General features: G+C 48.7%; 1 protein-coding gene across 6 annotated transcripts; it reads left to right on the plus strand.

Annotated features, from left to right (window-relative positions):
- The first annotated feature begins 6,429 nt into the window (after nucleotides 1-6,429).
- On the plus strand, nucleotides 6,430-11,990 carry WDR45 (WD repeat domain 45). 6 transcript variants are annotated; one of them, XM_037512406.2, is made up of 11 exons: nucleotides 6,430-6,674; nucleotides 8,158-8,229; nucleotides 8,344-8,418; nucleotides 8,512-8,616; nucleotides 9,472-9,580; nucleotides 9,708-9,802; nucleotides 10,465-10,544; nucleotides 10,657-10,865; nucleotides 10,944-11,045; nucleotides 11,128-11,273; nucleotides 11,497-11,990. In XM_037512406.2, the coding sequence occupies exons 1-11, from the start codon at nucleotides 6,554-6,556 to the stop codon at nucleotides 11,604-11,606; spliced, it is 1,224 nt and encodes a 407-aa protein (XP_037368303.1). In that variant the 5' UTR covers nucleotides 6,430-6,553; the 3' UTR covers nucleotides 11,607-11,990. The 6 variants fall into 6 exon arrangements, with proteins under 6 accessions (XP_037368303.1, XP_037368304.1, XP_037368306.1 ...); XM_037512407.2 differs by having other exon boundaries at nucleotides 6,431-6,674; nucleotides 9,475-9,580; XM_037512409.2 differs by lacking the exon at nucleotides 6,430-6,674 and adding an exon at nucleotides 6,712-6,823 and having other exon boundaries at nucleotides 8,038-8,229.
- Nucleotides 11,991-12,299: the final 309 nt, after the last annotated feature.

Here is a 12,299-nt window from a genome sequence, read left to right on the forward strand (position 1 = left end):
GGCTCCATTTATGTCAACTTTTCTTTTTTTATTTTAAGATGTATGTTTATTTTATGTATACAAGAATTGGGATACAGGCCAGAGGTGTGGGGGGTGAGAGGATTCACCAGAGACAGAGTGGGGAGCAGAACAGGCAGACTGACTGAAATACACTGCTGAGGGGAGCAGTGGGTGAGTCAGGAGAGGTCTGCTGCACCATGTGGGTAGTTCCCTGGCCGGGGATGGAACTTGTGCTGCAGTGGCTGCTGAGAGCTTCATAGGTTGCTTCTTAACCCCTTGTGCCACTAGAGTGGCCCCAACACATATATATATATATCAACATTCCTCTCCAAGGCTAAGATATTGTTCTGAATACTGTTCTATTCCCAACACTTAGCATAGTGTGCCTGGTTGGTTATAGGAATTAAATAAATTTGAATAAATATATGAATAAATGCTCAATGATTAGTCATTAAAGGAAGGCATGTGGAAATTGGGATGCTACTTTTCAGAAACATCAGAGTGAGGGCCTCCCTGGTGGCTCAAGGGGTAAAGATGCAACCTGTGAAGCTGTCTGCAGCCACTGCAGCATGAATTTGATCCCTGGCCAGGGAGCTACCCACATGGTGCAGCAGATCTCTCCTGTCTCACCCGCTGCTCCCCTCAGCAGTGTATTTCAGTAGATCCGCCTGTTCTGTTCCCCACTCTGTCTCTGGTGGATCCTTTTACCCCCCCCCCACCTCTGGCCTATATACCCCAGTTCTTGTATACATAAATAAATAAATATTTTTTTTTAAATCAGTAAAATTTAAACAATTTCTCATTCCACGAACAATCCATTTTCCAGCCTGCATTGGAGAAAACAGACTAGTTCAGTGAGTAATATGCACACAAGAAAGTGAAAATGTTCCAAGGAGGGAGACTAACATGAAAGTGTCCAAGCAGCATCATGCTCAGCTTCAACATTTATGTTTTGAGAAAGAGATTCAGATACCTACAACTCATACCAACAAATCTGGAATGCTTAAATGTTTGTCCAAGTTTGGATCTCTTCACTGGGTTTCTCCGTCTTTGGAACTTGGTCTTTTTTCCCCCAGTGTGTTTTGATCTAATGGCACTTGTGCTGGGACCACATCATAATGTGCTCCTCATGCTCTGATCTCACCTGAGGGCTTTGAAGAGATGCTAATTGGACTTTTTTTTTTTTGTCCTTGGCCTTACTCTGTGGAAAGCTATTTTTGCCATCTCACGGGTTCAGCATGACCATCACGCCACGGCTTTGTGAGTCACATAAGTCAGGAGGAGGAATACCAGGAATCCATTCGTCATTCAGCTGTTAACTCAAATACATCTGCTGAACACCTAGCTAAGGGTACCCACCATTCTGTTAAGCGTTGTGAATACCAAAAGGAATAAGACTATTTCTAGGGGGTTACAGACCACAGGGGAAATAAACAAAATGCTGTGGAGTATAGGTGGAGGGCAATTCGTTTTTCAGAGAAGGATTGTTATGGAGGTGACATTTGTTCTGAGTCCTGAGGGATCCAGCAGTTCCTAGTGCACAAAGGCAAGATGGAAATGTTCTAGAGAAGTGAGTGTAGCCTATGTGCCCCACATACAGTATCTTCAGGATGCTGTCACAAAGTATCTCCCACTTGGTAACTTATAATCGAAATGTATCACAGTTCTGGAGGAGGGAATTCTGAGACCAAAGTATCAGATTGATTGGGCCTCCCTGGTGTCACAAGGGGTTGACATGCAGCCTATGGGGCTGTCCGCAGCCTCTGCAGCACGAGTTGGATCCCTGGCCGGCCAGGGAGATTCCCACATGGCAAAGCAACCTCTCCTGTCTCCTCCGCTGCTCCCCTCAGCAGTGTATTTAAGTCAATTTGCCTGTTCTCTTTCCCACTCTGTCTCTGGTGAATCCTCTCACCCTCCACCTCTGGCCTGTACCCCAGTTCTTGTATGCATAAATAAACCTTAAAAAAAAAAAAAAACAAAGTATCAGATTGGTTCCTTCAGAAGCCTGAGAGAGAATCTGTTCCATGCTCTCACTAGTTTCTATTCTATATGGTGATTTGCTGAAATCTTTGTTCTATCTTATAGTTGAATCACCCCAACCTCTGCCTACATCTTCACATGATGTACATGTGTACATGTCTGTGTCCAAATTCCCCTTTTCATAAGGACACCTGAGTCACGATAAGAGTTAGGGCCCCACCCTTTCCAGCATATAACATATCTTTTTCTCTCTGGCTCCTTTTAAGATTTTCTCTGTGTAACTGGTATGGAGCAATTTTATTACAATATACCTTCATGTAGTATTTCCCCTATTTCTTGTGCTAGGGTTCATTGAACTTCTTGGATTTGTGAGTTTGTACTTAACATTGATTTTGGAAAGTTGTAGGACTTTATATCCTCACATATTCTCCCCACCTTCTGTTTGGACATTCTATTTCTTACATATTAGACCACTTAAAATTGTCCCATAGCTCATTTATGCTCTTTTTATTTTTTAAAGTTCTTTGACCCTCTGCTTCATTTTAGTTTTTACTGATAGGACTTCAAATTAGCAAACTTTTTCTTTTGTGCTATCTAGTCATTAATCCCATCTGATATATTTCTTCATCTCAGACACTGCATTTTTAATCTTTAGAAAATCGAGGGTATTTTTATATCTTCCATGTCTCTGCTTAACTTTTTTTTTAATATGAAGTACAGTTTTAATAACTTTTATCATCATTCTTGCCTAATTCTAACATCTGTGCCATTCTGGGTCAAGTTTCCATTGATTGATCACTATGGATTGTGTTTTCCTAATTCTTTTTTCTTTTTTTTTAATCATAGGGTCTGCCTTGGACCACTCAGCTGTCAGGCACTGGGGACAAGCCCTTCATCCTGCCCGGCCCTTGGGAACTCTCCACCCTTACTTGATTTTTTTTTCTAAATAACAGCTTTATTGAGATACAATTCACATACCACACCATTTAAAGTGTATCATTAGGCCTCCCCAGTGGCACAGCAGGTTGAGGACAGCGCTGTGAAGCTGTACGCAGACTCTGCAGCGTGGGTTCAATTCCCAGCTGGCCAGGGAGATATCCACATGGCGCGGCAGACCTCTCCTGTAGCGCCCGCTGATCCCCTCAGCAGTGCTTTTGGTCTGTCTGCCTGTTCTGCTCCCCACTCTGTCTCTGGTGAATCCTCTCACCCTCCCGCGCCTCTGGCCTGTACCCCAGCTGTTGTATAAATAAAAAATAAATCTTTAAAAAAAATAAAATAAAGTGTATCATTAAATGTTTGGGGGTTTTTTGGTATACTTAGAGTTGTATAACTATCACCATGATTTTAGAACATTTTCAGCAGACCCCCAAAAAACTTCATAACTTTTGGCAGTCATTGCCCTATTCCCCTCAATCACCCTCCCAACCCAGTCCTAGGCAACCACCCACCAATCAATCTTCTGTCTCTATGAACTTTCCTATCTTGGGCATCTCATGTAAATGGGATGATACACCATGTGGTCCTTTGTGACAGGCTTATTTCACTTAGCATAATATTTTCAAGGTTCTTCCATGCTGTAGTATATATTGCCTGCTTTTTTTATGCCTGACCATCTTTGTTTGGGTAACTGATATTGTAAATTTTACCTTTTTAGATTTGAGGTTTTTCTTAAATTATTATTGTTATTCCTATAAATCTTCCTGACCTTGCTATGGTGGTAGGAGGACTACAGGGACTACACCCAAAGAGAAAAATCAAAAACTGTACAAAAATAACAAAGATGGGGCCTCCCTCATGGCCTAAGGGCTAAGTCTCAGCGTTATCACCGCTACAGCCTGAGTTCGATCCCTGGGCAGGGAGTTTACCCACATGGTGCAGCAGACCTCTCCTGTCTCGCCTGATGCTCCCCTCAGCAGTGTATTTGTCAGTCTGCCTATTCTGCTCCCCACTCTGTCTCTGGTGAATCTTCTCACCCCCCCACACACACACCTCTGGTCTACACCCCAGTTCTTCTATGCAAAAATTAAATAAAATTTAAAAGTACATTAATCTGGACCCATTAAAAAAAGATGTAAATAAATAAATTTAATTATAAAAATAAACTTCCTGATCTTTGTACTGAGATTGTCAAATTACTTAGAAACAGTTCGATCTCTCAGGGTCTTTCATAATTTCTTCAGTGGGTCTAGAGGAGTCCTAAGTTTAAGCCTAATTATTGCCCACAACTAAGGCAAGACCTTCCTATGTACTCTGTCCTGAGAATGATGGGTTTTTCCAGTCTATCTGGTGGAGGCAGGCACTATGCTCTGCGGGTGTGAGAGCCAGGCCCTGTTAGCTTTAATCCATTTGGATGGTTCTTTTCCTTGGTCTTGGGTAGTTGCCGCCCAAGCGTGTTCAGATGAGTACCCTGATGCATCGTCAATGGGCACACTCTGCGAATATCTGTTGTTCTCTCTCTGTGCTGTTCTCTACTCATACTCTTTGAAGGCCAGCTGCCCTTGTTTCTCTGGATTATCTCAGCACAGAGAGGCCACCAGGGCAGTCTCAGTCTCCTCTTTTTGTACCATAGCATGAAAAGTCTCCAAGGGGTATCCTGGGGCAATGGGAGGGCTCATCTTGTTTCTCATTTCTCAGAGATCACTGATCTTTATGACCTGATGCCTATGTCTTGAAAACTAGTTTCATGGTTTTTTCTCTGGGTATTTTGATTTTTCTGGGTATTTTAATTCTCTGGGTTTTTTCTCCGGGTATTTTAATTTTTTTTTTTTTTGGAAGGGTGGGGAGGAGGTTGGTTGTTGCATGTGAGAGGGTAAATGTGGTCCCTGTTACTTCATCTTGACTGAAACTGCATGAATAAGTGGTTATATTTGTTACACTTTTTTTTTAAAGATTTATTTATTTATTTATACAAGCACTGGGTACAGTCAGAAGCGCGGGAGGGTGAGAGAATTCACCAGAGCCAGAGCGGGGAGCAGAACAGGCAGACTGATGAAGTACACTGCTGAGAGGAGCAGCGGGCGGCAGGAGAGGTCTGCGCGCCATGTGGGACTCTCGCCTGGCGGCCATGGATCAAACCGGCGCTGCAGAGGCTGTGGGCAGCTTCACAACCCAGCGCTCAACCACTGTGCCGCCAGGGAGGCCCCATATTTGTTACAGCTTTTAACAGTGGAAACAGAATTTACCAATAACAGAAGAATCAAATAGGAAATGCCTGCTCTTTGAGTCACAAACTGGGTGTTGTAGTAGTGCCATTTGTTGAGATGATGGAGACAGAAGAGTGTTTGAGCAAGGAGAATTCAAGTGGCCTGTCTGGATAGGTTGCGATGCCTTATGAGACATCCACAAGAACATGTCCATAGCAAGTAGGCTATGGCATACATGAGGCATATGTACCAGGCTAGAGGTCTAAATTAATGGGTATTCCAAATATTTACAATAATTAATGCTAAGACACAAGATGAAATCACCAGGTAAGAGAATACTTGCTACAAAAGGGAGCACGGATCATACCCAAGGAGACTTCAACATTTGGAAATTGGATGTAGGCAGTCAGACTTGTAAGAGAAAAAAAACCAAGAGAGCAAGAGCAAAACACTGTGGATTGCACTGGCCTTAGAGGGGAGGGTAGAACGTGATTGCTGGTTGACTAGGTGATTATCCATATATGATCTGGTTTAGAGCAGTCTCAGAGATAGGGGAGTGACAGAAGCCAAACTGAATTAAGTTAAATATGGTCTGAGATATGAGGAAATAGAGACTAAAGAAAGCTTGACTCTGCTGAGAAGCAAAACAATGGAGTCACACCTAGGAGACTATATGGGGCCAGAGTTCACTGGTAAACATATCCATGGATGATGACAACACAGTACAGAAACAAGTCGGGTGGTCGTCAGTAGGGGAATGGGTGAACAATGCTACGTTTATACCACGCACGGAATACCATGAATCAGTTGAAAAGCATGAATTAACACATGGTCATTAAATATTAAGTTTTTTTTAAGGATGAAAAAGGTACTTGACAGAAGTGAAGGATGGGTGGACTATCCTTTACAGCACATTAACTCTGAGGGACTCAAAAGTGCATGGGATTTCTCTGTCCTGTTCAAAACCACGTGTGAATGTACAACTTTCTCAAAAATTAAAAGCTGGATTTTAAAATATTTCCAGTATGTACCTGATTGGGGTATTTTTTCCCCAGTAGGCATTCATACCTCCAACCATTAAAATATTTTTTTTTTCTTTTTGTAACCAAATCAAAGCGGGAAAATGGGGGGGGGTATAGAAAATTCATTGCTGGCTTCCCCTAGCTCAGGGGACACAGCATTCAAGGCCTCTAGGTCCATCCCCGCCCCAAGCCTCTGCTATCGCCCCTCTAGGCGCCTGGAGGCTTACACCTCGCTGCCGAGAGGCGGGGGGGCGGTCACTCTAGTCCACCTAGGAGGTCCTAGTCTTGCTAGCCGAGGTGGATGCGTCTGGCTCGGGCAGTCGGACCGAATTGGGAGATATTGGGCCCTTTTCAGCTCCGGGAAGGGCAGACTCTCTCGCCCACCGCTCCCCAGGGCTTCTGCCAGTCATGCCCTGGTGGAACCCGCTCCGCTCCCCGCACCCTCCAAGGAGGACGCGGCAATCGCTCGCGGAGCGCCAAATACCCAAAAGCTGGGCGAGCAGGGTAACGGCGGCGTTTTCCGGCCAGGGTGAGTCATTTCCGGTCACAGACTCCCTCCCCCGGAAGTGAGACCTGATGTAAACACTGAAGCCGGGCGTCTGGGCCCGGGAGGTCAGAGAGCCGGGCCGCGGGCGGCACCGATAGCTGGGACTGGGATCGGGGACGCACAGAGGTCAGGTCAGTGCAGGTGACGTGGAGATGGGACATGATCTTAAAATTCATTGGGGTCTGGGGTTGGCTTGGGGTCCTTGAGCAAAGGTCTTGGTGGATGGGGGTGGGGGGTGTCCTGGAACAGGGACATTGAGTGGGTGCTGGTGTTAGCAGGCGTATGAGGGCTGTCCTGAACCTGAGGAAGCTGGATGGGGGAGGGTATGTGAGGCATCCCGGGGCAGGGTTTTTGGGTGACGAGGATCTTTGGAATGGGAATCCAAATAAGGGATTTGGGGAGGTGGAGCTGTCCAATGAGGCGATGCCAGTGGAGGTGGCACGGGAGTGGGGGGAGGTAGGAATCTTGGGCACGTGGAGGATGGGAAGGTTGTGTGTGTGGGCAAAGGTCTTGGGGAGATGGGGGTTTTCAGGGAGTATGGGGGCTCTGGGGCAGGAATCTGTGGGAGTTCCAGGGCAGGTGTCTTGGGGAGGGGGGTATGACTTGTCCCTGGTAGAGATTTTGGGAGGTGTGTGTCCTGGGCAAGGGTCTTAAAAGGGTAGGGGTCTTGGCTAGAGCATAGAGGGTCTGGAGGAGGACACTTAGGGGTATGTCCCAGGGGTGGAGGATTTAGAGTGATAGGGGAATCCTGGGGCAGGGTCTTGAGGGCATAAGGGGATCTGGGGGAACATCTGGGTTGTCCCTGGTTGGGCAAAAGTTAGCATGGCATGAGAAGAGGCTGTCCCAAGATAGACATGGGATCCTAAAGGGGTTTGAGGAAGCCTGTGTCATGGGAAGGTGTGAGCTGTCTCTGGGTTGCTGGGAGGGTCAGATGGGCATGATTAGGGTAGTTCCTATCAGTGGTGGACCAACCATAGCAGGTCTTGGGGCCAGGTCAGGACGAAATACAGGAAGAGGTGTATGTCCTTTCCCCTATTTATTGACAGGTGGATTTGGTGTCCAGGTGTGAAGATGAGAAGTGGGTGGGAGTGGATCGAGGCCATGCTGGGCATCAGGCCCAGGACTGGCTAGGAGCGGGAAGGAGCTATCACTGGGGCACCTCCAACCCCATTACTTCCTGACAAGCCATGAGGGCCAGCAAGTAAGGAGGAAGTAGAGGGTCCAAGTCAGGGTAGGCCTGGAGCTAGTCATCCAAGTGTGGGAAGATGGGGGGGGGGGGTTCTGGCCATGTTGCTTGGGATCCGGGAGACCCAGTATTCTTCCCCTCTTTTTGTCTTCTTTGCAGTCTTGCTGGGGTTAGTAGATGGCAGAGAGGAAGAAGAAGAAATCTATTAGGGACAGAATTTCTAGGACTCAGAGGGTAGACCTCAGGACTCTTCCCAATCCTACCCCCATTTGTGTCCAGGGAAGCAATCCTGGACCATGACTCAGCAGCCACTTCGAGGAGTAACCAGCCTACGTTTCAACCAAGACCAAAGTGAGAGAGGTTTAATGTGGGAAGGAGGGAGGGAGAGACCAAAGGTGGGTGATGAACCCCAAGCTTCCCACCTGGGCATTCTCTGAGACAGCCTGAATTCCTCTCATCCCCCAGGCTGCTTTTGCTGCGCCATGGAGACTGGTGTGCGCATCTACAATGTGGAGCCATTGATGGAGAAAGGACATCTGGGTGAGCGGTGTTGGGGGCTTGGGGGGTGGGAGTGGGCAGAAGGGCAGGGCTGGGCATTATCTCCCACCCACACTGACACCCATCCTTGTCCAGACCATGAACAGGTGGGCAGCATGGGCCTGGTGGAGATGCTGCACCGCTCCAACCTCTTGGCTCTGGTGGGTGGTGGTAGCAGCCCCAAGTTCTCAGAGATCTCAGGTAAGTCCCTCATTCTGCCCTTAGCCCAGATTCCCTGGAGCTCTGGCCTCCCCCAGGCACCCCAGGGCACTGGCAGATTAAGTCAGAGTGCCTCAAAGTCACACAATGAGGCCTACAGCTTGGAAGTCATGGATCTTATAGCTTGACAAGCTTGGTGTTTTGTCTTCATTTAACAAACACATAATGCCTCTGGTATGCCATGTTCTTGCTTACAGAGCACTTACTATGGGCCTGGTACTGTGATAAGCACTTTATGTGCATTAACTCATTTAATTTTCATAGTAATTCTATGTGATAGGAAATACCATCATCTCAATTTTCACAGATAGGCCTAGAGAGGGTAAGTGATTTATCCAAAGTCACACAAACAATAGGGTCAAAATCTTGTGGAGCCTCTCCCTGCCACCCTCTTGCCTTGAGCCTTAAACCCATTATGTTTTAAAGGTTTTTGTTGATCCCACTGGGACATGGCAAGAGATGCCCTAGGCGAGGCACAGAGCCCTAGGATTCCTCACAGAAATCTCTTGGTTATGGGTTGGGTCAGAGCCTTGAGGCAGAAATAGTTACAGGCTTGGCTATCAGTCCCTATTTAGTTGCCCATGGGCTTAGTTGTTCTTGGTCAGAGACCCTCTGAGCTTCAGTTCCCTCATCTGTAAGTGGGTATAACAGTTCTAGAACGTGTTCTCTTAGGAATTTTAGACACAACTTCCCATGATGCCTGAAGTTCACCCTTGGGTGTTAGCAAAAGGTAAAGCAAGTAGGTTGAGGTCCCATGGGGAATAGGGGTGGGTCTTGTGTCACCAGAGCTACCTCTCACCCTAAACCTTGGCCTCCACAATGCACCCACCTGCCCAGCAGTGCTGATCTGGGATGATGCCCGGGAGGGCAAGGACTCCAAGGAGAAGCTGGTGTTGGAGTTCACCTTCACCAAGCCAGTGCTGGCTGTGCGCATGCGCCATGACAAGTGAGCCTGAGGAGGACCTGTGGGACAGGGGAGAGGGAGGAGGTCCCCAAAGCAGACAAGACGGTTAGTCCTGCCTGGGCATCCTGTCCTCTGCTCATGGCCACCCTGTGTTGTGTGATGCCCACAGAATTGTCATCGTGCTGAGGAACCGCATCTATGTGTACTCCTTCCCTGACAATCCCCGAAAGCTGTTTGAGTTTGATACCCGGGACAACCCCAAAGGTGAGGAGACTTGGGTGTAAGAGCAGAAGGAAGTAGACAGGGCCCAAATGCTCACGCTTCCAATCTCTCCAGCTTTCATTTTTTTTAAAAAATTCATTTATTTATTTATTTATACAAGCACTGGGTACAGTCAGACGTGAGGAAGGGTGAGAGAATTCACCAGAGCCAGAGGGGAGAGCAGAGCAGGCAGACTGATGAAGTACACTGCTGAGGGGAGCAGCGGGCAGCAGGAGAGGTCTGCGCGCCATGTGGGACCCTCGTTGGCGGCCGGGGATCGAACCGGTGCTGCAGAGGCTGCGGGCAGCTTCGCAGCCCAGCGCTCAACCGCTGCGCCACCAGGGGAGGCCCTCTCCAGCTTTCTGTCCCTTAACCAGTTCCCTATTCCCACCCTCTGCCCTGCCCCACCCCTGGGTACCCCAGATAATAGCAAAAACACCTAGTAAGGATGTGTGTGGGTGTGTTGGGTCCTCTTGTGGCCATCACTGCTGCAGAGGGAGGAAGGGAATCTGCCTTGCTGGTCAGGCACACTGCTGAGGCAAGCCCCTTAGGATTCTGTGGGTAGCATGTATCTGGAAGGTGCAAGTCTAGGCCTTATCCAGCTGTGTCCATTCTGAGACCCTCTCTCTCCTTCACCATCCCACCCACTTCATCCCCACACCTAGGGCTCTGTGACCTCTGCCCCAGCCTAGAGAAGCAGTTGCTGGTGTTCCCTGGACACAAGTGCGGGAGTCTGCAACTTGTGGTGAGCTGCCCAGCGAGCAAGGGCGGGTTGGTGGGTGGGCTGGCTCTCCGTGTGAACTCTTGGCCCCCCTGTTGCCTACTACCCCAAGCCCAAACGACTCCTTCCACTGTAGGACCTGGCGAGCACAAAGCCTGGCACATCATCTGCTCCATTTACCATTAACGCACATCAGAGTGACGTGGCCTGTGTGTCCCTGAACCAGCCAGGCACTGTAGTGGCCTCAGCTTCCCAGAAAGGCACCCTTATTCGTCTCTTCGACACCCAGTCCAAGGAGAAACTGGTGGAGCTGCGTCGAGGCACTGACCCCGCCACCCTCTACTGGTGAGCGCTGGGTCTTGTGGTGGGCTGGTGACCCTGTGCCACATGGCATGTGAGCAACACTGCTGGTCTGTATTCCAGCATCAACTTCAGCCATGACTCCTCCTTCCTGTGTGCTTCCAGTGATAAGGGCACAGTCCATATCTTTGCTCTCAAAGATACCCGCCTCAACCGCCGCTCTGCGTGAGTACTCATACCCTGCCCTGCCTCTTCTCCATCCCCCTGCCCGTGTACCACACCTGGGCTTACCCAGTGCTACCTGCAGGCTGGCTCGCGTGGGCAAAGTGGGGCCTATGATCGGGCAGTATGTGGACTCTCAGTGGAGCCTGGCAAGCTTTACCGTGCCTGCTGAGTCAGCCTGCATCTGTGCCTTCGGTCGCAATACTTCCAAGAATGTCAACTCTGTCATTGGTGAGTGGATAGCCCTTGGTTGAGGGGTACTACATGGCAAAGACCTACAAATTGGACCTGAAATAATTTTAGGGCATGGGAAGCCTGAGGGCGCTAGAATGGATAAAGAGGGATGATATACAGGCAAAAGCCTAGGGGTAGACCCCAGGCCACGGGGCATCTGAGGATTGGAGTGTGTGGCTTCAGCAGCCTCTAATCTTTTACTGATCCTCCCCTCCTCCAGCCATCTGTGTAGATGGGACCTTCCACAAATACGTCTTCACTCCTGATGGAAACTGCAACAGAGAGGCTTTCGATGTGTACCTCGACATCTGTGATGATGATGACTTTTAAGGACCCTGGGGTTTGTGCTAGGAACTTGCAACGGCAAATCACAAAGCCTTTGAGGGAGGGTTGGAGTGCTGTGGAAGTCGCCGGCCAGCAAGTGTTAATGCAGCAGGTGTCCGCCTTCCACTCAGCAGAGCAATGTCTAAACAGATCATGTCCACTAAGAACTTTATGATGACCGTGTGTCCTCCTGTGTGCCCACAGTGCCATCCAGGAACCCAGGGAGGCAGCTGACCCCCCACCCTGCCCCCGGGGCTCCCAGCCTGGAGAAGACTGCCAGGGACCCACAGGGAGTGCCCTAATCCAACCTGTAGGGATTTTAAAAACTTGTCAGAGATGTCTGATGTGACGGAAAATGAATAAAAGACCCTTAATAGTATTTATGGCTAAATGGAGGGGGGGGGAGTGGCCTAGATAAGATAAAGCTGAAAAGGCCCTGCAGGAGTTTCCAGGAAAGATGTGGTGGCCGTCTTGGACCTTGACAGGGAGGAAGTGGGATTTTTGCTGTTAATCTCTGCGAGTACTCTTAAATCTGGCAATTGGCTACAGTGTGCTTGAGCTGCTGGCTGGGCCTAGCACCGCTGCCCCGCCCCCAACATCCCCCTCCCGTAGCGCCCCCGCCCGGGGGCGAATAAAAACGCTATGCCCTGCGGAGGCGGAGACTTGATTTCCCACCAACCCCTGCTGCTTTACAGTTCC

Source organism: Talpa occidentalis, unplaced genomic scaffold (genome assembly GCF_014898055.3).
Source record: "Talpa occidentalis isolate TD23 unplaced genomic scaffold, MPIMG_talOcc4v2.1 talOcc4.15, whole genome shotgun sequence".
Taxonomy (NCBI): Eukaryota; Metazoa; Chordata; class Mammalia; order Eulipotyphla; family Talpidae; genus Talpa; species Talpa occidentalis.

What these genes read in the sequence shown, in the direction of transcription:
- WDR45 (XM_037512406.2), top strand. Translation starts at nt 6,554, where the DNA reads ATGCCCTGGTGGAACCCGCTCCGCTCCCCGCACCCTCCAAGGAGGACG. An exon ending in ACGTTTCAACCAAGACCAAA is followed by an intron (nt 8,230 to 8,343) that starts GTGAGAGAGGTT and finishes CTCATCCCCCAG; the next exon opens with GCTGCTTTTGCTGCGCCATG. An exon ending in CGCCTCAACCGCCGCTCTGC is followed by an intron (nt 11,046 to 11,127) that starts GTGAGTACTCAT and finishes TGCTACCTGCAG; the next exon opens with GCTGGCTCGCGTGGGCAAAG.